At 37.6% G+C, this 25045-nt stretch overlaps 1 protein-coding gene across 6 annotated transcripts; it reads left to right on the top strand.

Moving 5' to 3' along the window:
• Positions 1-16: 16 nt before the first annotated feature.
• CBX3 (chromobox 3) lies at positions 17-16017 on the top strand. Of its 6 annotated transcripts, none has more exons than XM_087944862.1 (6): positions 17-73; positions 1544-1594; positions 8307-8449; positions 9694-9859; positions 10447-10541; positions 13479-16017. In XM_087944862.1, exons 2-6 carry the CDS (start codon positions 1571-1573, stop codon positions 13507-13509), a joined length of 459 nt encoding a protein of 152 aa, XP_087800988.1. In that variant the 5' UTR covers positions 17-73; positions 1544-1570; the 3' UTR covers positions 13510-16017. The 6 variants fall into 6 exon arrangements, with proteins under 6 accessions (XP_087800988.1, XP_026529403.1, XP_026529404.1 ...); XM_026673618.2 differs by lacking the exon at positions 13479-16017 and adding an exon at positions 11738-13229; XM_026673619.2 differs by lacking the exon at positions 13479-16017 and adding an exon at positions 11738-13229 and having other exon boundaries at positions 17-155.
• The last annotated feature ends 9028 nt before the right edge of the window (positions 16018-25045 follow it).

Below are 25045 nucleotides of genomic sequence, written 5' to 3'. Positions count from 1 at the left end.
ATGTCGCTGCTGCCTCAGAGCGCGCCAGGAGCCAGGAGACTACAGGGGACCGGAGACGTTGGGCACCATTGAAGTCCGTATCTTTTCCTCCCTCCTTTTCCCCCTCTTCAAGTCTTTCCTAATTCGGTGATAAATAGTAACGTAGCAGAGAACTGGCGGGGGATCTCTGTATTTGCATGTTTGTGTGTGTGTGTCTGTGTGTGTGTGTCTGTGTCGTGCCGAGCTTACAGTTTATGTAACTCCTGAGAAATGCCCAGGCGTGGCCTCGTTTTGCTCTCCTCCATTTTCTCTCGCGGCTCCCTCTCCCGGGCGCATTGACAAGCTTGAAAAGAGGCGCGGGGTTTCCCAGTGCGGCCCTTTCGACTTCTTGACGGGCCTTCCCCCCTGCTCGACGGTTTCCTACTAGCGGGGACGGAGCGGTCGAGCTCCGAGACTGGCAACCCGCGCGGTATTTTTTATTTTTTTATTTTTTTACCGCTGAAGTGCAAACACCTCTGAACCCAACAAGGCACCATCATCACACGAGCGAGTGCAGAGCTTTTCCCTCCCCCACGTTTTCCTGCGTGTCAGCCAGGTCGAGGCCGCGGGCAAAGCAGGGCTTGGAGGCGTGGACTTAAAATTTTCAAAAAAGAATTAACCGCCGAGGCTTTTAGCATTTCAAAAGGCTGCGGTGGTGGGGCGACGCATGAGGCGTTTTTCGCAGCTTATCGAAGTGGGGTAATACCGGGGAGTCGCCCTGAAGGATCCATGGTGGTTTGGTGTTTTCCACCTTTCCTGGACCCAACATCCTGCGCTCTTGGTTTATGGGATTCTCATCCGGGATCATTTCCTTCCCACCGGTCTTAGCTTGCGTGCCTCGTGCTTAAGGGCGCCCTTTACAGTTTTCCTTTACGGCAGGCGTTTCTTAATCAGGCGTCCATTTATTCTAAAGAGGAAAACACGGTGGCAGAATCTCAGTGACCTAAAACGACCGTGCAATAATAGCCTCTGGAATATACCAGGCTTTGCGTCTTGGGGTTTTTTCCCCCCTTTGCTGAATCTCAATGTTCTTCATAGGTTTGCAAAAAAAATCACTCCGAATTTTAAATTGTAGAGAAGTTCGAGGTGATGCAGACGTCCAATGGCTTATGTATTAAGTTAAAATTGTATTATGATTACCATATTTATGATGCACCATTCTATCTTATGGAGCTATAAAATCCTTTCAATGATTATTATTCAATATTGAAATAAAATCAGCGTTCTACAATGTTGCATCTTACCCTTGAAAATATATTTTAGTGTAGCACATTGTCTTACAGTTTTGAAAATAAGGTTTTCCTATAAACTTCTATTCAGTAGTAGATTAGCATATATGATATATACAAAGTCGTGAAAAGCCAAGGTAGGTCTTAGCAAACTCCAAATAATGGCTAGGATAATGGAAACAACTTCAGCCTTTGTTAATTGTGTATTTAAGTAACTAGTCTGAATAGAAAAAGAATTATATTGAGATGTCTTCCTTTGCATAATGCAATATTCCTTTTGTTGTACATTTTTCTAGTAAAAGTTCAGCAAGTCTTCAATAAAAATGGCTACCAATAAATCAACATTGGTAAGTTCTTGACCACCTAAAATATGTAAGGATTTTACCATCATATTTCTTCAGATTTATTTTTGGCATCTCTATGCAAAAAAATACATCCACATGTCTCCTCCACAGCATAACTAAAAATAAAGCATGAGAAAGTGTATAATCCAGGTTTATTAGGGAATAGTTTCAGTAGTGTGATTGTATATTTAATTTGTTTTTCTTATATTGAAAAGCAAAAATTGTGTAAATCTTAGGTGAAATCTCAATTCAAGTTCTGTTGATAACTTAGTGGAATGTCCATGCAGTTTTCTTTGCAAGAGGACAGAAGTGGTTTTCCCCTTTTCTCTTGGATATTTTTTGACTTCCCAATTTAGCCAACAGCTCAAGAGGCTTCCCATTCAAGTATTAAGGGCTGATTGCGCTTAGTTTCTAAGCCGAAATAAGATCAGCCAAGTATTATTACCTGCTGAGTTGTGTAAGTTATTATAAAGGCTATAAATGATGTATTAGAACAGTGAGCATCACTAATGGCGAGAATCAATGGGCAAGGTCTATTAGCTGATAAAGGAGAATATTTGTAGCTCAGGATTGAAATGAGGGGTCTTTGGTGCACTTTGATCTTGGTTGTTCTCTTGCAGACATTTCATTACCTAAATTAAGTAACATCACTACTAGTGAAGGAGTAAGGTTTGCTCTCAATTTAAATTCTAGTACTTTGGTTGGGCTGTTTACTATTGGCTTCTTTGGCAGTTCCTTGATTGGGGTACTGTTTATTTGATTGTTTTTCTGGTGTTAACCTTGAAGTTAATATTCCTGATTAATTGATTGCCAGTGGGAACATGTTTTTCTTTGTTCCCTTTTTGGTTTCTTGGTTGTCTCTTTTGCATAGAAATTCCCTAGCATTTTTGAACTTGGCTTGGTTTAGAATGGTCACAGTTAAAACTGTTCCTTTGATCAAAAAGTGCCTGACACTTAAACTAATACAGCAGAAGGAACATAAGCCTAAAAAATAGTAATATTGCTATACATCAAGAATATCTCAGAAACCACTGACTACTACAACTCTGTGGATCAATGTAGCACACAAGCCAACTCAAGCCCTTCAAACATCCCAACTAAACTAAAAGACCCAGCAGCCCAGAATAAAAAAACAAGAATCAACTACAACAAAGTGTAATGGCTGCAACAGCCATTACATAGGAAAAACTGGCAGAATGCATCCATGAACATCAACTAGCAGACAGAAGACATAATTAAAACTCCTTAATTTCACAATATATGGATAGACTTAACCATAGGTTCAACTTGGAAACTGACCATTCTAGACCAAGCAAAGTCCAAAGACATTAGGAAATTTCTAGAAGCCTGGCGCTCTGACAAATTAGCCATCAATAAGCACATAAGCAGTATCTATACTATGCAAAAGAGCCAATCAACAAGCCAAAAAGGGAACAAAAAGACCAAAACATCTTCCCACCAGCAATCAGCACCCAGAAGAGCATGGATTAACTCCCAAGATTAATAACAGACAATAAATCAAGTAAATTATACTCTAATCAAGGAACTGCCAAACCAGCCAACAGTAAATAGCCCAACTAGAGAGTGTCTAAGACCCACCCCCTCACCAACATAGACAGGATTGCCCTCTTTGGTTGGGCTCTTTACTTTTGGCTGGTTTGGCAGTCTGGCAAACTGTCTATGTCCTTTAGCCTGTCCACTAAACAGAACAAACTGTACTACTTACTGTCACTAATGATATTACCTAGTCTGGGTAATGAAATGTCTGCAAGAAAAAACCGAGCTCAAAAGAGCAGCAAGGACCCAACTATTAGCTGATTTTTAGAATTTGTTCCAGTATGAATTTCCTTTTATTTGAAGGGCTTTAATTCCACAAGAATATGAATGGGACTGCAGTTGTCTTGGACAAGTCCCTGTTAAAAACAGTGAAATTTAATTCTTCATGAATTATTGTGGTTTATTGGGTGGGAGAGCTTGAACTAAGAAGATAAAGCGAGGTCCATTGTTGTCATTCCTTGACGAGCAAGTCTAGTCATTTCAAAATCCATTTCAGAATACAATATATCCTTACTAGTGTCTTTAATATATTATTGCTCTTGGTAGAGATAAATTGCTTCAGATGTGGAAGAAGAGAACAGAATATGATTTATTTTTTAGGCACACTTTGCATCTACTTTCTTTTTAAAAATGTGCATTAGGTAATAATTTTGGAACATTTGAAATAGTATCTTGAAAATGCTGTTTATATTAGAGAAAAATATATTAATTCCGGTGCCAATAAGTACTATAAGATACTCTGAAGTATAAGACGCACCTAGCTTTTGGTGAGAAAAACAAGGAAAAATATCTACCTCTGCCTCCCAGCAATTTGCGTCCTAACAGCAAATAGCATGGTCAGCTTCAGCACTGCCTGATTAGCACAATTAGCACGATTGGATTGGCCTCCTGAAGATCAGCTGTTTCAGGCTGTAGGGATCCCATTGCCAATTGCCATCTCCGTGCCCACCATTTTCAGCCCCATCAGAGGCCAATCCTACCGACAATCAGCTGCTTGTGCTAATCAGGGTGTGCTGAAGCTGACCAGGCTGCTGCAAGGAGAAAAATTACTGGGAGGCAGAGGCTGAAGGGTGAGGGCTGGTGGGTAGGCGGGGCTTCGGCAACATTCACTGTATAAGATGCACAGAGATTTCTTTCCAACCTTATACAACGAAAAATATGGTATTTTCCACAAATCTTACGATGTACACCTCACATTTTATATGTACTTAGAAAATAGGATTATTTTATTAGTAATCCTGTATATTTTATTTTTTGGTATATCAACTAAATGAAAATAGGATTGTATTTTTGAATGAAGAATAGAAACTGCCTATTCTTTTGTATATTATCCTAGTCTAGAAAAGAGAGCACTAATGTTGCCTCTAAATATTTGCCAAGATTGCAAATACTGAAAGTCAGTTTGACATACAAGTTTAATTTGATAGATTTGAATAAATATAGAATTAAAATTGCATAACTACTGTGTTTCTCACATAATAAGGCCGGGCCTTATTTTTTTTTGAGCCATATAGAATTAAAATTGCATAACTACTGTGTTTCTCACATAATAAGGCCGGGCCTTATTTTTTTTTGAGCCCCGAAAAAATGGCTAGGCCGTCTTTTCGGGGGGTGACTTAATTCCCCCCCTTGTATCCTCGCCAACAGCCGCTCCTAACGGGCGATCATGGCCAAGCACAGAGAGCTCCCTACTCCCACCTTTGCTGCAGACACCTTTGGCACCCGCCACTGTTGCTTTCCCTTCTGCCCATTCTGCTGCCACGTTTGGAGCTGCCGCTTCCGTGTTTGGAGTGCCGCCGCCATTTGGAGCTCCAAACGCGGAAGTGGCAGCTCCAAACATGACGGCGGGCGATCTTTTTATTTTGGTCCGCGCGAAGTTCAGAGCGAGCAAGAGAGGGAGACTGCGATGCCTCCATCCGAGATGGCAACCTCACTAGTGGATCACAACGTGGCTGGAAGCCCGAATCGGCGGGATACGATGGCAATCTTTTTGGAGCGAGAGGAAAGGGAGAGAAGAGTTGCGAGGCGTAATTTGCAGGAGGAAGTGGGTGTACCCCACGGCAGGGAGCCCAAGGAAGAAGGGCTGGTAGGCAACGGAGAGCATCCCGTAGCTCCGGAAGCAGCCTAGAGACGCGCCCAGGAAGAGGCGCAGATGCTGCCTTGTAGTCCCCAAGCCAACTGCGTGCGCCGCCTTTAGTTATGTGCGCTCCGCGCTTTGGGCATCTCCGTGTGATCGCGACCCTGTCCTTTCCACCTGGCGCCCTTGCTGCTTTCTGGCTCTTTAGCAACCGGCTTCGTGTTTGGAGCACTGCCGCTGTTTGGAGCTCCAAACGGTGGCGGAAGCTCCAAATGCGGAAGCTCCAAACATGACGGTGGGCAATCTTTTTATTTTGGTCCGCGCGAAGTTCAGAGCGAGCATGAGAGGGAGACCGCGATGCTTTGTGTGTTTTCCCTAGGAAGCTCCTGTAGTCCTTGTTTAGGGATCATTCAGAGCTACGATGGACCTCTAACATCCAGCCCAGGAAGAAACTGCTTCAAAGAAGCTGGGGGGAGGTGGCTTTTCCTGTCGCCGCACCTCCTCCGAGCGCCCGTTCACCCCCCACCCGCCCGCCCACGCCGCGGGTTCAATCCAGTGCTCCGTTCTGCCTGCCTGCGTTTCTGGTTGTTTCAGAGCAGCTTCGGCTGATAAAAAGAGGCGAATAGTTATTATTCTCAGCTGAAGCTGCTCCGAATCAACCAGAAACGAAGGCAGGCAGAACGGAGCACTGGATTGAACCGCGCGTGGGTGGGCGGGGTGGGGTGAACGGCGCTCGGAGGAGCTGCGGCGACAGGAAAGCCACCACCACCACCCCGGCTTTGAAGCAGTTTCTTCCTGGGCTGGTGGAGGAGCGAGAGAGCGACTGAGAGAGGAACGAGGCGGGAGGAAACCGAAGCCACTGAGCCAGAGAGTAGGACAGGCTTTGGTTGCTTCCTCCCTCCCCTTCTTTCATTTGTGTCCTTGATCCCTGATCCCAGCAGCATTCAACAAAGGCGAAGAAAGCCGCCATTTTTTTTTATTTGCAGCCCGGTACAGAGTGCTCCACGGACCGGTACACTTTTTCAAGGACCGGGGGAGAAGAATCCGAGTTTGGTGGTTTGCTTGCAGGCGTTTCATTACCTGACTAGGTAACATCTGATGTTGTTACCTAGTCGGGTAATAAAGCGTCTGCCAGCAAACCACCAAGTTCAGGGCGCCTCCGCCCTGCCTCCCTCAGCCCCATCCCTCAGGTGTCTCCCTCCCTCCCTCAGGTGTCTGCCTCGTTCCTCTCTCAGTCGCTCTCTCACTGCTCCACCAGCCCAGGAAGAAACTGCTTCAAAGAAGCCAGGGGGGTGGCTTTTCCTGTCGCCGCACCTCCTCCGAAGCGCCCGTTCACCCCCGCCCACGCACGCGGGTTCAATCCAGTGCTCCGTTCTGCCTGCCTGCGTTTCTGGTTTCGGAGCAGCTTCGGCTGATAAAAAGAGGCGAATAGTTATTATTCTCAGCTGAAGCTGCTCCGAATCAACCAGAAACGAAGGCAGGCAGTCAGGCAGAACGGGGCACTGAACTGAACCGCGTGCGTGCGGGCGGGGTGGGGGTGACCGGGCGCTTCGGAGGAGCTGCGGCGACAGGAAAAGCCACCCCCCGGCTTCTTTGAAGCAGTTTCTTCCTGGGCTGGTGGAGCAGCGAGAGAGCGACTGAGAGAGGAACGAGGCGGGAGGAAACCAAGCTGCTGAGCCAGAGAGCAGGACAGGCTTCGGTTGCTTCCTCCCTCCCCTTCTTTCATTTGTGTCCTTGATCCCCGATCCCAGCAGCATTCACGAAGGCGAAGAAAGCCGCCAATTTTTTTTAAAAAAATTCTTTGCGGCCCGGTACAGAGTGCTCCACGGACCGGTACCGGTCCGCGGCCCGGTGGTTGAGGACCCCTGCTATATAGAGAGGGGGAATGGGAAAATATAGTAAAATGCCATTTGTATGTTATGTTTTAACTTTTGAATTTTTTTGCGGTATACCCAAGATTTTAAGTAACTTCGATAAAAAATATATTCCAATTTTCTCAAAATTGTAATGCCATCCCATCAAAGCAACAATCACCTTTTTTCATTTATATTTATTTAGAAATGTTGATCACTCATACATATTTTGTTAGTATTAGTGAGTGAAGTATTTAATATTAGCCTTTATTAACGTTGCTCAGAATCTAAAGAAGCTATCATTGATTTCAAAACATTTTGATAATCTTCATTTTCAAAAGATGTCATAAGAACACAGCTCTAGAGAAAAGATTATGGCTCTATATTGAAATTAATGAAACTTGAAATTGGGGGACCTTTGCATTGTTTCTCGTAATCTGGTTTTTCTCATATATTTGTGAGGTGTAGTATGGTCCCTTTACTGTCACTGTATTATCTATTTTGAACTATCCATTATGGTTTGAATCCAAAGTTGTGTCCAGGCTCTGATTTGTTTCTAATAGAACTTCAACTACTTCTAACATTACAATAATAAACTGATTTTAGACAAATTACAGACAATAACATCTTGCTGAATTGTGTTTATTGAAGTTGGAATGTTTGAGGATGATGTGGATGTAATAATTTGCTATCTAATAATAATTGACTGCTAAGAGCTTTTCTATGGAATTTAATTTACAAAAGGTGTTTGTGTCAGTCAAGAGGTTTCAATCAAATTCTGTGAAGAATTGCTCTTGAATATATATCCAATGTCTAATGAAAGTTAAAATGATGCATGTATGTAATTATAAGATAAATGTTTCATACCTAGCAGTTGAAAGCTTCAAAATTACTTTTAACTGCTGATGATTGCTATTAGCACTGCAATCTATGGATGCTACCTCTAGGAACTTCTCTTTCTAGTATTTACCCCAAATTTGTTTGGTTTGCCTTCTGTTTAACAAGTTTTTTTTAAACAATCCATAAAAATGGAATGGCTAACAGCAATTCTGAATAAAATATTTAGGATGCTGGAATAAGAAATAGATAAGAAATGTACAGACCTCAAAAGCTCTTGTTTAAAATAAATCTAGGTCTTACTGAAAAGAGTATGGAAGTTTTTGCTTGGTTGAGATAAAGGTGCAGCAGGGGTATTAAATATATGTGTGCAAATAATTTTGTTTTATAGCATAAAATGGGAAAGAAACAGAATGGCAAAGGTAAAAAAGTTGAAGAAGCAGAACCTGAAGAATTTGTTGTGGAAAAAGTCTTGGACCGGCGTGTAGTTAACGGCAAAGTGGAATACTTCTTAAAATGGAAGGGATTTACTGAGTAAGGAACTTCATACATTTTTTTTTCTAAAATATTTTCAATATAAGTGTTAAATTGAAGAATTCTACAAAGATACGGTATGAAAAAATTGCTACCACCAATTTCAAGAAAAGTCAAGTTCATATACTGTACTCGGAACGTCTGGATGTATGGAAAATAGTCAGGATATTTTAATATAAAATTGGCTTCCCTGGTTAATATTGGTAGAGTTGTGGTAAATGCTGCATTTTCCACTAGATTGTGCTTTGGTTATATAGCCTATGAATAATCTGTCTGCTGCAAGTATTCAGTGTACAATGCAATCCTAAACATGTTTGCTAAGAAATCAGCATCGTTTTGTTCAAAGGATTTATTCTCTAGTGTGTACTGTTAAAGCTTTAATATTTCTTCCAGTAATACTCTTCAACTGCAGGGAAGAAAGCAGACAATGTATTAGGCATGTTAATATTCAGACTATCAGTATTGACCCATTCTGTTTTGGAAATTTAAAAATGACTTCATGCTATCAAAATATAATGCTCATTTATGGCATATGAAATTACTCAAATCAGCAGAAAAATGTTTAAAAGTTAATAGTAAGAATTGACTAATTTTTTCCTTCTGTTGATTGTAAATGCTTTACAGTATTGGGTTACAATATACTGCAGCAATTTCAGGAAAAGAAAACAAGTGGTAAATACTCTAGAATTCATTTTCCTGCTTACTAATTTTTAAAAATTCTCTTGGATTGTTATTTTGATTGTATTCTATAGGCCACATGTCATATGACGTTGCATTGTTCAGATTGTAGATGAGTTGAGCAACATTTTAGTAACCAGATGGCCTCAATTTATATTTTTGAATGAATTGAAGGAATATTGTTAAAGCTATATTATTATTTTTCTGGATTTCTAGGTAAAAGATGTTTTTCACTTTTTTCCAGAAAATGGTATATGTGTGTCAGAATCTGGAAGATTGCCTTTATCAAGTTTTAGCAGTAATAGTTGACTGCAAAATCACTGGCTGGGAACTGCATGTGACATTCTATAACATAGTTAATACATTTTGACTGAAATAATTATCCAGTATAGTTTCAACTTGGTTTAGCTATTATAGGAACCAGTCTACAGAAATGGGTTTTGAAAACAGAGTCTTGAGAACTGAATTGTTTTAGGAATTAAGCAGATAATCTGGATTTCATGTGTAACTATGACTTGTAGACCTTCAGATTTTTACTTTTTATTCTTACCAAATTGTTTTTTTAGTGCTGATAACACATGGGAGCCTGAAGAAAATTTGGATTGTCCAGAGTTAATAGAAGCTTTTCTGAATTCTCAGAAAGCTGGTAAAGAAAAAACAGAAGGTACCAAAAGGAAATCCCTTTCAGATAGTGAATCTGAGGACAGCAAATCAAAGAAAAAGAGGGATTCTGTAAGTTAATGAAAACATTAAACAGACATTCAGATCTGAATAGAGAAAAGGCAAGGGAGGACCATATACACCAGGAATAGTTATATCTTAACTCCTTGTTAAAGGCTCAATTTTCATGGATCATTCTTAACAGTTATATGTCACAGGCATAATGCACTTCTACTTTACAAATTTAATCCTCTTTTACATACACATATGCCAGATCCCTCTCCGTGTTCCCAGTTTTTTCTTCAGCAATCCTGTCTCTGAAGATACTTTATTACCATTAACTTACTGTCATTTCATTCCTGGGAAATTTCTTGGGAAAGGATTTGAAACTAGGATACCTCAGTCCTAGAATGATAGGGGGAATGGTAATATTGAACTTCTCTAAAAGATGAAAATAATAAAAAGCTGGTCAACAGGATGCTTAAAACTTGGGGCAGGATCTGCAGCAAATTGCAAGTCATCTTTGAGAAATGTATGTGGTCCATAGGCCAGCTCTATTTTATACTGTTCTGAATGTATTGATAGGTCATGTGCTGATTTTTTCCCCCATAAATCAGAAAATAATGGAAGGATTTACAATTCTCTCTTTACTTCAACAGGTTGATAAACCCAGGGGATTTGCACGAGGTCTTGATCCTGAGCGAATAATTGGAGCCACAGATAGCAGTGGAGAACTTATGTTCCTTATGAAATGGTGAGCAGTAGACTAGAATGTTTGGTTTACAATGTGGCTTCGATTAAACTTAAGAAATATTATTTTTTCTGTTACTACAAACTAGCCAATAAAACATTTAAGGGATACTTTTAGGTTGGTTTTTCTTTTTTAGTGTTTAGTAAATTACACCATGCTACTTAAGAAATCAGAAAACGTATTATAACTTTATCACAGGTAAACAATCTGACTTGTAATATTACTATATATGTCCATAGATATTAAAATTATTTTGTTCTTATGTAAGGCATACAAGAACCTGGGTGTACACAACAAAAGCCTAATTTCTTTCTACTTTGGGGGAGCACATTACATGCCTGTGTAGTGATTAATTCTCATTAGATCTTTAAAAATTGGTAACCACTCATAAATTACCATTTTACTCCTATTGATTTAGAATCTAGTCAAAGTTAGCTATCAGCCATACTTCAGCCATCACAGACTAACAGATTTTGAATGATTAGAGTAGGAGTTCTTAAAACTTTTGTAATTCTCTTATTTATATAAATAATATCAGAGCTGATATTCCATCAAAGCAGACGCTTTGAAATATATAAAAATTGAAATCATTGAGGCAACATCTTTTTTAGACTATAGCATTGATGTAAAAAGACATGACTGTTTTTAATTATTTAAATACTTATTTCATAGGAGCTGTTGTACATTTCAAAGCATCTCTTATACATTCAAATCTGCTTCCCTGAAATTTGAAGTAGAAATGCACAGATTTAAACTATGCAGCATTCGCAAAATGTTAGTACTTGTGATTAGCACTCCAGAGAAACAAGTGGAGTTTTTAATTTCATGCAATTGAGCCATGATTAGAGGGAGTTCTAACTAAAGAAATGAAAAGCTGTTCCACATAGTATCACTGACTTATAATACATGATTTATATGTAATTTATACATATGCTTAGTTAAAGTAATAAGATCACCAAAGCTTAGGGATAATAGTGGATTATAAATGTCATAAATGCTGCTAATGATAAGGCCAAAGGGGAAGGATTATTGTATATCACCTAATCATTTTTTGTGAGATGGGCAGCTGTACAAATTTATTAAATAAATTGTAAAGACTAATAGTAGGACAGAAATAGGGCTATGTGAGTCAAGGGTGTCTTCAATGGACATTAGAAATAGTTTTAAATATATTAATTGGACATTCTTTCTTAAAACAGGAAAGACTCAGATGAAGCTGACCTGGTATTAGCTAAGGAAGCTAATGTGAAATGTCCTCAGATTGTAATTGCTTTTTATGAAGAACGATTAACTTGGCATTCTTGCCCAGAGGATGAAGCACAATAATTGTTTGGATTTTATTTTTTCCTTCCCCCTTTTTCTTAATATATGTATGATATTTGACTTAATACATGTGGAAAACTTAAATCCTATTGAGATAAGTTTGGTTACTTTTAATATGTTTTGCATAAGGAAGAAAGCAAAAGTGCTATTCACTTTGTCTATTACAAGAAAACATTTGATACTGCCTTCTGCATATTACATCAAATGTTTTATAAAATTTGGTAGTTAATAGTGATCCTTAATGGCAACTTATTCAGATTTACAAGTGTTTTGTAAGCTCTCTATACAAAAAAATGTGCATGCATTTTTCCCGTCATATAGTCTGTAAAACCATTTTATTTAGTATTTGTGGCAAATTGGTTCAAAGGGGACCAAGTGAAAATTTTGTTTTTAGTTTGAAAGTGCATATTGTATTTTATTGTATATACTGCTGAACAGCTATCAATAAAATAGTTTCATATTCTTGTGCTTTCTTTACCAAACTACAGGAAGTTAAGAGGTTTTGAAAGCCATTTTGGTTTGGAAAATATCCAATAAAGGATAGAGACAGTTTTGCTTTTTTGCAAAACAAAAAAACACCTTGTTTTTATAGGCAGTTAACATGAAATTTATAGTTTTCTCCCATAGATGTTTATAAGTTGTTTACCAGAATTAGCAAAATAATAAAATGAACATAAAAAACTTATGTGGTGCATTGACTAATTAATTTTTTTAAGACTAGTATGCAGACTTGGTTATCACATTTATAGTACCAGAATATGTGGTTGAGTAATCAAATCTTAATCCCTTAAACTGTATATCAAATGCTTTACAACAGGGGTGTCAAAACTTGCAGGCTGGATGCGTCACACGGTGGTCATGCCAATCCCCGGTTTAGCAAAGGAGGGGGGAAGTTGCCACTTCATGTGATGACGTGTCATCGTGTTTTGACACCTGCTTTACAAGTTAATAATTTATTGATACCTTAATCTTGACTTCTTTAGAAGCCATTAGCCCTAATCCCAATATACATTCCAAATAAAATTACTGATTGCCTGATAAATTTATGTATTTTTAAATACAACTGCATGTAAATAGCATTCATTTGATTATATTCTGTTTGGGTGAGCAGTAAGGAATCTTGTCATGTAAGATGTAATTGTCAGATTATTTGGTTTCTAATATAGTTCAGTGATTCCATGCACATGCTGGATTAATAGAATGGATTATTGAAGTTCACCATAATAAGTTTTGTTTTAAAATCAACGGAATAATTACAATTCATCTCATTTCTGAGAATTACTGTAAAATATGATACCACACTGAAAAAGACGGGAGCTCTAAACATGAAATCAGTTGATTGCCTTTCAATAAACCTATTTCCTGATACCTGTTGAGGTTCCCTTCAATTTTTTTCGTGTTTTGCTGATTTCTATTTTGTTCAGTATTTGTGTTTCTGCTTATGTTGTTGTCAAAAAATTATTAAATTTTTATTTATATAGTAGCCTCCATAACCCTTCTATATCCATATTCGATTTATCAAAACAGTACTGTAAAGGACATTAAAAATACAAGTCAAAATAGTCAAGAAAATAGTAATAGAATACTTATCCACTCTGGACGAATTAAAATCAACAGGTCTAGATGGATTACATCCCAGGGTTCTTGAAGGAGCTGGCAGACGTGATCTCAGAACCACTGAACACAATCTTTCAAAGATCCTGGAGCATCAAGAAATACCAGAAGACTAGAGAGAAGAGCTGACATCGTTTCCATCTTCAAAAAAGAGAAAAAGACCGAAACCATAGACCAATCAGCCTGACATCAATGCCTGGGAAGATCCTGGAAAAGATAAGCAATGAATCTGAACACCTAAAGGCAAGCAAAGTTATAATCGGAAACCAACATGGGTTTGTCAAAAACAGTTCATGCCAGACAAATCTTGTTGCAGTTTTTGACAAAGTGACTAAATTAGTGGACTAGCAAAATGTTGTGGACATAATTTACTTGGACTTTAGCAAGGCATTTGTTACAGTAGACCTCAACCTACTACTTGGTGAGATAGAAAAATGTAGGTTAAACAGCATCACCGACAGATGGATTCATACTGGCTGATCAACCACACTCAATATGTAGTTCTTAATGAAACTATATCTACATGAACGGAAGGGGGGTATCTCAAGGTTCTTAGTCTTCAACATCTTCATAGATTATTTAGATAGGTTAGAAGGGGAATTAAACAAATTTGCAGATGACACCCAACTTGTAAGAATAGCCAACACTCCAGAAGATAAAGGAATAGCTACTACTTTATAAGAAATTTAAAGCTATTACTTTACAAGATAGAAAAAGATCTTGATAGACTTGAACACTGGGATGTATCAAAAAATGAAATTCAATAGTGAGAAAAGTAAGGCTTTATACTTACTTAAAAAGTAAAGGTATAGAATAAGTGGTAGCTGACTGAAGAGCAGTAACAGAGATATCTAGAATCTTTGTCTCTAAGTGGAGCAACACTTAAATATGAGCCAGCTGTGCGCTGCAGCCACCAAAAAAGCCAATAGTCTTAGGCTGCATCAATAGAGGGATAGACTCAAGATCATGAAATACTGCTTTATAATGCCTTGCTAAGATCACAGTTGGAATATTGCATACGGTTGCCATGATACAAAAAAAAAAATTAAAAGACTACAGAAATAGCAACAAATTAGGAATGGAACCTAAAATCGACAGTTATGTGAATTGGGCTTCTCTAGTTTAAAAAAGGACTAGGAATAACATAATTGATCTTCCAATATTTAAGGGGCTGCCACAAAGAAAATAGGATCAACCAACTTTCCAAAGCAACTGAAGGAAGGGCAAGAAGCAAAGAATGGAAACTAATTAAGGAGAAATCCAACTTAGAAATATGAAAAAAAAAATTCCTGACATTTAGAACAATTAGTGGAATTTCAGAAGTTGTGTACGGTAGATTTTTGGGAAGAGATTAGACAACTTTTGTCTGAAATGGCATGGGATCTCCAGCTTGAGTAGTGAGTTGAAGTAGAAGACCTCCAGGGTCCCTATCAATTCTTATTCTGTTTTTCTATGGTAGCTTTAAAAGAGGAACATGGGGGAGACACACACACACACACATATACATTACTCAATGCTATTGCTCAATGGTGTTACAGGAAGAGGTATATAAAATCTCTCTGAAATGATGTATGTGTATACACACACACACACACCATTCTAAAGAGATTCTGTATATCCCTTCCTGCAACACTATTGAACAACAGGTCCTGGACAGCTATTAAAGCTAATGCATGGTGTACAGTATACTCACTTAAAATGGAATGGCACAAAAGGCAATATGTGAAAAGAGTATGGATGTATGGAATTTAGGATGAGAAATACATTGTATTATCTCATGCTTATAATTTCTTCACCTTAGTACAGGCAGGTCATGATTAGTGTGAATTTAAATAAAGCAATGTTCAATTTACTATGAATTGTTCATTGATACCAGGTTGTATTCAAAGTGAACAAAAATTCAGGTTCAATATGACTAGCGGGTTGGCAACCAAGATTAGCATATGTAAAGTTGTCATTGGGATTTTACATGCTAATTTTTCTGTATGCAAAATAGAAAAGGATTCCATCAGAAGAAAGTTTAAAAAGAGGCTCTTTACATTAAAAAACAACAAAAGATGTTAAAGATCTGTGGTATAGTTTTTTGGTTTTGATTTTACTTTATAACTACTTTGTGACTTTGTTAACAAATTTAAAAGTATATTCTTATTATCCTTGACTTAATATTCCATATACATACAAAAAGTTATATTTAAAAGTTTTTATTGTCCATTTCCCTCACTGAGAATTAATCGTTATATCACTGAATAATGCAAATTGGAGAAATGCAACCATTTTGTGAGATTCATTAATCATACTAATTAAGATCCAACTATATTTCTCTAACTTGTACTTTTTGCATAAAACGTATATTAAAAAATGAGTAGCTTGATGGATATGTATAAATGTATAATAGCTACCTCACTTTAAATCCTCAATTGAGGTCATTTACATGCAAGTTAAAGAGTATGCTCCCAAAGCATAGGAAAAAACTCCCCCATCTCGGCAGTGTTAGAATTTCCAACATAGTCCAATTTTTCTTAATAAATGTCAATCGATGGCAGCAATTGTGCTTTTGGCTATGTTGATGTGATATTTTGTCAAAGGCCTATCAACAATTCAAATGCTCAGTATCTATTGTATTATGCCACCCACTTTAACATATTTGTTAACACAAGTTAAATGAGGATGCAATGGCTCAGCAGTTAAAGACATTGAGCTTGTCACCTGGTAGGCAGCCCGAGTTGGAGACCTAGGACATACTTTTTAAACTATTAAAATTAAATTTTAATTTGGTTGCTTGGGGTATCATTAAACACAATGGGATTGAAGAATGTTGACTTAGATCAGGGGTGTCAGACTCACATCACGTTGGTGTCACGTGATTTATCGGGACTTTTCCCCCTTTGCTAAAATGTGTGGGTGTGGCCAGCACGTGATGCATCCAACCCGCAGGCCAGGAATTTGACATCCCTGACTTAGATGCTTCTTTGTTTTGGAAACATGCTTTTTGTTTTGTTTGGTCATATTGGACTCACATGCTTGGGGTCACCCCTCAGCAAAAATATAGGATATGATCATAAATCACACATATATGATTTCAAAATTTTATTTAATGTGTGTGTGTGTGTGTGTGTGTATTTGTTTTCTTAAGTTTTCGCGGGTACTTACATGTATGGTATTCAGGTTTGTTCGGGTATTTTCCCACATCATTGTAGTTGTGCTTTTAAAGTTGTAGCAACGTTTTGGCAGAATCTCATCTGCCATCATCAGGCTTCTGTATTGTGTTTGTCTGTGAGTCAGACTATCACAGCCATTTCAGTTTTAAATTTGGGGCAGCCTACTGCTGTGCCAGAATGTTTTTTTCTTCATCCTGATTGGTTGGGAGTCTTGGTCTGTGTTTATTGGTCTTGGAGTTTAAAATCTCCACATCACTAGCCAGGCAAACACCTGGGCACAAACAGATCCCCCCTGATACCTCCAGCTCAAACACACCCCAACCAGGCACCCAGATGAAACCTAGCTTCCTAACAAATGATAGCCGTCCATTTACTCGGAGCCAAGCTGCACTAAAGGCCTCCAATAAAGGAACACAATGTTGCCAGCCAATCAAGACACAAAAAGAGCCACAAAACAGACAGAAGATATTAGAAACACCAATCAAGCAGAACACAGCAAACTCCAAGACCAATAAACACAGACCAAGACTCCCAACCAATCAGGATGAAGAAAAAACCATTCTGGCACAGCAGTAGGCTGCCCCAAATTTAAAACTGAAACGGCTGTAATAGTCTGACTCACAGACGAACATAATACAGAAGCCTGATGATGGCAGAAGAGATTCTGCCAAAACAACTACAATGACGTGTATATATATATATATATATATATATATATATATATATATATATATATATATATATATATATATATATATATATATATATATATATATATATATATATATATATATATATATATATATATATATATATATATATATATATATATATATATATATATATATATATATATATATATATATATATATATATATATATATATATATATATATATATATATATATATATATATATATATATATATATATATATATATATATATATATATATATATATATATATATATATATATATATATATATATATATATATATATATATATATATATATATATATATATATATATATATATATATATATATATATATATATATATATATATATATATATATATATATATATATATATATATATATATATATGTGGGTGGAAATGTCTGTGTCTTAAAGAGCCACCTGCCAGCCCCCACCCTTTGGCTGTTTTGGCCTCCGTGTGCTGTTTCGGCCCGTTACAGGCAGAAGGGATCCCGCTGCTGCCAATCATCGCCACCTGGAACAGACCAAAACGGGATGTGCGGAGGCCAAAAGCAGGACATGCAGAGGCAAAAAATGGGGAGTGCAGAGGTCGAAAACGGGATGCGCAGAGGCGGCAACAGCGGCAATGGGTGGCAATGATCCCTGCAGTCTGGAACAGCTGATCGGCGGTATTCCAGGAGCCAGATCCAACCACCAATCAGCTACTAGTGCTAAATCAAGCTGCAATAATGTGCTGAAGCTGACCAGGCTGTTTGCTGCAAGGACAGCTAGCTAGATGAATACCAATGGATGCTGGGAGGCAGAGGCAGATTTTTTTTCTTGTTTTCCTCTCCAAAAGCTAGGTGCATCTTATGGTCTGGAGCATCTTATAGTGCAAAAAAATACAGTAAATGTTACTTCAGTAATCTTAATATACTTGCTGAAACGAAAAGCAAGAGAATATGACTGTTGTTTCTGTGAGCAGCATTGATGCTTACTCAGAGATGGCAGTCTTCAATGGCATGATAAAAATTATTGTAAGTCTGTATGATTGCAGTTCCGATTCTTCAACATTTGTCTTATTGGCTGGGTCATGTTATATGATAATTGAGCATGGTTACTGTATAAAGATAACCAGTGTAATTAATTTATGCTGCTGGCATATTTAATTCAGTAATCCATGATTCAGCTAACCATGATTAATTCAGTTGGAAATTCATTATGCTTTCTAACTGTTCTGCAGAACTGTTATAATTGTCTTTCTATTTTTTATCTAAAGATGCTGTTGGCTTGTGACGATTAACTGAGTTGCTTCAAAAAGTGATTCGAGTTATGAAGAATTACTTTTTAATCTTTAGCTTTAGCTGGGGACTAAACATTTGAGGATTTCTACTTTGATTTATTTTATACATTTCTATTCTGCTTTATCAAATAAGTTCAAGGTTCATAAACTGTTCTCTTATCCCGGCCCATTTTATTACTAATCCTTAGTCTAACCTTAGCTGTATAATTTGCCATTGTTCTTCCCAAAATAGATTGACATGGTTACACTTCTAAAAAGACATTCAAAACTAAATGCTGAACTACACAGGTTCCTCCACTCCATCTTCAGTTTGCAGGTTTCACTCTATTATAGTGTGTTTGAATATCTGATTATCTCAACTGGTATATGAGATATAAGTTTCAAAGTAAGAAAACATTTTTTTTTTCATAAACTACTTTATTAGTTCATTCTCTTCTGGCAAACAGAAAAACATATGAAATGTCAAGTTGAATTATCTCCCATGAAAAAGACAAGCTGCAAGAGGTAAGTAAAATCTCTGCTGAAAATTGTAGAGAGCTGCTGCAACCAACATAGATAGAAGATATAAACCGAGTAAATGGGCCACTGTAATCTACTGATTTCGATCAGTATAAATTAGCTTTATAATTGTATACTGCAATAGATGAGATTATTTGGGCAAATATAAAAAAGAGATTAATATGTTTCAGTGTTTGGAATATTGATGTAGAATTCCATATTATGCACACACATGGATGCTTTCTGTAGGGTGTTTGTAACCCTGTATGTGTGTAGGCTTTAAATGTAACAAAAGAAAGTTGTTAAAAGAGGTTGTTTGTGAGAGTGGTTGTGGCTTAAAGAGAATGTGGCAAAAATATGGCAAAAGTAGAGATCATTCAAAGGAGAAGTTATGCTTAAAGAGATAGTGGAGAATAGTTTCATTAGTTTCCATTCAGTGAAATACTATTTTGTGACTGGCTGCACCAGCATGGCATCCAATTCATGAATATGGTAGTCCTAACACAAATTTCAATAAGGAAACAAGCATAAAATCTACATTTTAAATTCACCCATCAGGCTACAAAAGTTGTCTAGCCCTACTTTAGAAGGATGTGATACAAAGTATTCATGCTATTTGTAATAAAAGGATACTTTGATATCTTAACAGAACTTTTAGAATGGAAAATTGAGATGTTTAAATATATTTTAATTCTTATTATATTTATTTAATTTATAAGGCTACAGAAACTGGTAGAATATCCATAGGAATAAGGCAAGCAGTAGCTGAAAAGATTTTAACCAAGCTATGTGACAAATCTGGAAAATGGTATGCAGGTAATCCTTGATTTATGACCACAACTGAGTCCAAAATTTCTGTTGCTAAGTGAAATACTTGTTAAGTCAATTTTGCCCCATTTTACAACCTTTCTTGCGCCAGTTGTTAAGTGAACCACTGTAGTTTTTAAGTTAGTAACATAGTTGTTAAGTGAATCTAGCTTCCCCATTGTCGTTGCTTGTCAGAAGGTCATAAAAGATGATCACATGACCCCAGGACACTGCAACCATCTTAAATATGAATCAGTTGCGAAGCGTACAAACTTTGAGCACATGACTATGTGGATGGTCATAAATGTGAAAAACAGTCATAAATCACTTTTTTCAGTGTTGTAACTTTGAATAGTCACTAAATGAATCATAACTTAAGGACTACCTTTAGTAATAAATAGGAAGAGATAAATCTACATTCCAATATTTAAAAAAAAGCTCAAAATCTGTGCAAGATATTGTTAGAAAAGAATCATTTGGTTCAAACCAGACTGGGTCTTCCAAACAGCACATAATCATAAATTGCTTGAAGCAGAGGCTAGTTAGGCAAATAAAAGTGGCTATAAAATTACAGTTTATCAAGGAGAGATTCAATCTAGAATTAAGGAGAAATCTGTCAGTGAAAACAATTCAACAGTGTAACACTGTGGTTCCCCAAATGGGTGGTACCACTCCCTGGGGGTAGGTGGGATGCCTTAGGGGGGTGCTAAGAGTCAAGGGGGCTGGCAGGGAGCCGCTAAGAGGTGGCAGGGAGGCATTTGAGGCGCCAGCCCCACAGGCTCACCCCATTGACTGTTGCACCTCTCCAGAGCCAGCACCTCGAATGCAGCAGCAGCGGCACGTTGGGAAGCTCTACTTTCCCAACATGCCGCCACAGCTGCGTTCAAGGCGCTGGCTCCTCAGAGAGGGGAGGGAGAGAGAGAGAGACCTCCACCCTAAAAAATTACTTTTCCCCAATGTATTACAGTGCCAATTCTGAAGAAGGCAGAACCAAAATGTACTGGTAAATTACAAGGAGAACACACACGGTCCCTTCTAGCCCTGCTGGAGCACGTGATTGGACTAGAATAGATATCTCATTATCTTTCTCCTCCCTCCCTCCCTCATTTCTTTTTCTTTCTGTCCCTTACTTCTATCCCCCCCTCTTTTTTTGTCTGTTCCTTTTTCTTTCTTTCCCTTTTCTCTTTCTTTTCTTCCTTCTCTCTTTCTCTCTCTCTTTCACTCAAGCTCACCCTATTGACTTGCTGCACTGCTCTGCTCAGACTTGCTTGGGCAGGTCCCTCCAGTGCAGCGGGCTCAATGGGGTGGACCTGCAGGGCCGGCACCTAGAATGCGGCAGTGGCGGCACGTTTGAAAAGTAGAGCAAAGCCAGAGGTCAGTAATTTTTGCTGCAAAGAATCACAAAAGCTTCTGGGCTGTGCACAAGAAGGGACACACATGTCAATGCAATTCAGCAACATAAAATAAAGAAATACAAATAAAACAAATCAACAAGAATCGGCAAAGCATCTCTGATTAGATTCTATTCACTACTAGAATCTAATCAGAGATGCTTTTCCAATTCTACTCCAATGCTCCAGCAGGGTTAGAAGGGTTAGAAGGGAGTGTGTGCATGGCTGTCAAAACTCCAAAAACAGGTCAAGTAGCTCTGGGGAGGCTAGTCATAAATTAGAACACATGCTAAGCAACCGGCCATTAAGTGAGGACCACTTGTATTTGGTTTGCCAATCACCTGGCCACGCCCACCCAGTCACGTGGCCAGCAAGCCATGCCTACCCAGTCACGTGGCCAGCAAGCCACACCCTCAAATTAGGCCACGCCCACAGAAATTTGAATCCCACCCGAGTGGGGGGCACTGAGGATGAGTTTGTAGCACCAAGGGGGCAGTGGACTGAAAAAGTTTGGGAACCACTGGTGTAACAGCTTGCCTCCAGAAGTTGTGGTGCTCCACTGGCGGTTTTCAAGAAGAGTTTGGATAGTCATTTTTCCAGGATGGGGTAGGGTATCCTGTCTGAGGGTTGGATTAGAAGACCTTCAAGGTCCCTTATTCTATGTTCTGTATTCTATTCCTTATTTCACATGCTACCAAATAATGCTCAGGATCCTCCAATGTAGATTAAGCCCAACATGGAAAAGGAGATGCTAAATGTCTTTTTAAAAAAAAGCTAGGAATGCAAAATATTATGCACACTGGATTGGAATAGGAAAAAATAAATAAAGTTGAAAACTTCCTCCATTTCTGCCTGCTACTTTTACTTTATTTTTACTTTAATGTAATTAAAAATAGGATCAGCCCAAATATACTGCTTGATTCCTTTCCAACTCCAGAACAATTACTTGCCAATTGTCAGGAAAGCCCTCTTAATCCCATCATGGCTAAAACAATGGGAAAGCCCTCACCTCTCCATCTAAAGTAATCTAGGGGGCTTTAGCTTTAACAAGGAACTTCTGTTAATATGGGGAGAAGCACAGGCATTCCATTATCAAGTACCACCCCCCTCCCTTATCTCAATGATCCACCCTCTTTAACAATTGAATCCTCTGCACCATTGTCTAGTGAAGAGGCACAGCTTTTATTTTAAAATAGAAAAATATGTTTTCTTTTGTTTAACCCCTGTCTTACATTGTAAGAACTTGTAATGAATCAGATTACTCAGATTCCCTAACTCTTCAACTGCAAAATGTGTAAGAATCTCTGCCTTTCTATTTATTCATGGTCCTTCTTTTTTTGTCATTAAAGATCAATAATCATTGTACAAAGAAGTGGCAATTTCTCCTTGGTCTTGTACTCTTTACTTAAGTAAATTCCATTTCAGGATAATTAAGAAAAGAAAAGATCTCCCAAGTCAGTATTTATTCATTATAAAGGGTTTTTGATTGTTTCCATCACTCCAGGCTATGGAACATCCTTATAAAAATGAGAACTCCAGAGTATCTCATTGTCCTCATGCAAAACCTACAGCTTATATTACAGGTCAGGAAACTATAGCTGGAAAAGAACATGGTGAAACAGTCTGGCTCCAAGATATCAATGGAGTGAGAGAAGTATGCTCTCTCCTTATTTATTCATCCTATATGCTGAAATACATTAAGGGGACTGAGAAAAGATTAATATGGTTTTAAAATTAGAAGAAACATAATAATAACCTCTGCTATGCTGATTGCCCTACTCATATATGAAAATGCAAAATTCCTGCAAGCTTTAACAATAAAATACATAACAATAAAAGGCACAAGTGCCCAGTGCTCAATTTATTATACTTAGGTGACATTATATAAAGATCTAGTTGTTTGAAGAAAGCTCTAATGTTGGGAAAACTAGAAAGAAACAGAAGAAGAACAATAAGATGGATGGACTTGGTTGTTGTGGGTACACTGTTGGAAAAACCATGTGACTGTGAAAGGAAAATCATTTTGGAGAAAATCTTGCCTATGTGGTTGAAATAAGCTGTCGCTGACTGTCATTGACATAATCAGTTAAGAACAATTCGTAGTTCTTTAGTGCTTTAATATGTAATATATACAATATACTTAACTACCTATAATTAATTCATGTTGTTGGAAGAATTATCCTTCTGAGTTCAGTTCCAGGGGTAAGGATCTTAGCTAACTTTGTAGACTTTGTCTGGACCACATGGCTTCACCGAGCGCTGGCTGATGCAATCTTCCCAGGCAAGAGATAGGTAGAGGGCTTTGTTATGTAAAATAGACTGGCCCAGGCCAGAGTAATGGTCCATTAGCAAAGGCTGAGTTTCTGCCTCTTAATTTCTACTTTTCTTTTTAGGGGAAATTCTGCCTTTTTAGTATATCCTAAAATATTTCATTTTCCTAGGAGAGGGGTGGGTTAACTTCCAACAATATATTAGAAAACTATGTCTGTGATGTCTTAAATCTTTTGTTTACTTGTATGATATTTTTATTATTTCAATTTTCTCTTTTGTACTTGCTTATACATTTTATTTCAAATATTCAGTAAAAATTATCTTGTGTGTTTTTATCCCAATTCTTATTTAATTTTAATTATTTATTCAGTAAGAATTTCACATAAATTTGTCTGAAATATTTTGCTTTTAAAATTGTTTAGAGGCAAGTAAGAATTATGTAAATATTCTGTCTTTCATTGTACAATCTCATGTCCAGGAGGTTGCATTTTTCCTAGTTTCTAATGTTTCCATTAAATCCCAAGGAAAGATGACATGAAGAAACTTGCCTTGGGTTTTTTTTAAACTGGAAAATGTGCATAACAACATCAGGAGCAGCTTCCTTCAGCAAAATAAACCTTGTAATACAGCAAGAAAAGTGTGAAAGAAATGTTTGACAACTTTGAGAATACAGTAGAAAAACAGTAGCCTCTTTTGCAAGAGAAAAAACCTTGAGAAATTACAAAGTGAATTTCAGCACAGCACAGCACAATCACCAACAGGCATGATACATTAAAAGATTTTGGAGAAAGCTAAATCCCTTCCTCTTCTGAATTTTACCACTAGGACTGTGTTTCTTGAAAAGGGAAGCAAGAATGTCACCTTTTCCACTTCAAAAGGATTGTAATTGAGGTGAGGAAAGGGCCTGTCTATGAAGGTTTCCAGTGTGGGCTGAGAGTTCCATGCTCTTGTTATATACAATATTTTTCAACAATAAGGAAATATGTCTTTATTAGAGAAATTCTCATCAAAATCCCAAACTAAATTTTAACTTTTATTACTCCATACATATTTATTACAGGCCACATGCAGAGATTCCACTGTTATAAATTAAAGTAACATAGTTACTAAGCAAGTGATAAAGATGTGTCTTAATTTGCAGAATAGATAAAAAATATTAGTTGGATATGTATTGATCCAAATCATTCAGATTATGAGGAATGTACAGGATGTTTGGTGTAGCAATTGTAAAGGAACAGAAAGAATGCCATGAACCAGAACTGAGCAGTGTGGAAGGTCATCAAAGGTCTGTCTTCTAATGTGAATATCAAAATCTTTGTGCTCCATCAGTTGATTATATGCTTATTTTAAAGTAATTTCACTGTGCTGTTTAGGTAGAAAACAGCTTATAACATTCAGAAACTAGACATGTTCCTTTGTTATGGATAAATGCATATATATTACC

The sequence above is a fragment of the Notechis scutatus genome, chromosome Z, assembly GCF_049901735.1.
Source record: "Notechis scutatus isolate UNSWTSFEM ecotype Mainland chromosome Z, rNotScu1.2, whole genome shotgun sequence".
NCBI lineage: Eukaryota > Metazoa > Chordata > Lepidosauria > Squamata > Elapidae > Notechis > Notechis scutatus.
Note: the sequence above shows the minus strand (reverse complement) of the source record. Positions and strands in the feature narration are given on the sequence as shown.

What these genes read in the sequence shown, in the direction of transcription:
- CBX3 (XM_026673618.2), top strand. Translation starts at nt 1,571, where the DNA reads ATGGCTACCAATAAATCAACATTG. An exon ending in CAAAGAAAAAGAGGGATTCT is followed by an intron (nt 9,860 to 10,446) that starts GTAAGTTAATGA and finishes TTACTTCAACAG; the next exon opens with GTTGATAAACCCAGGGGATT. An exon ending in CTTATGTTCCTTATGAAATG is followed by an intron (nt 10,542 to 11,737) that starts GTGAGCAGTAGA and finishes TTCTTAAAACAG; the next exon opens with GAAAGACTCAGATGAAGCTG.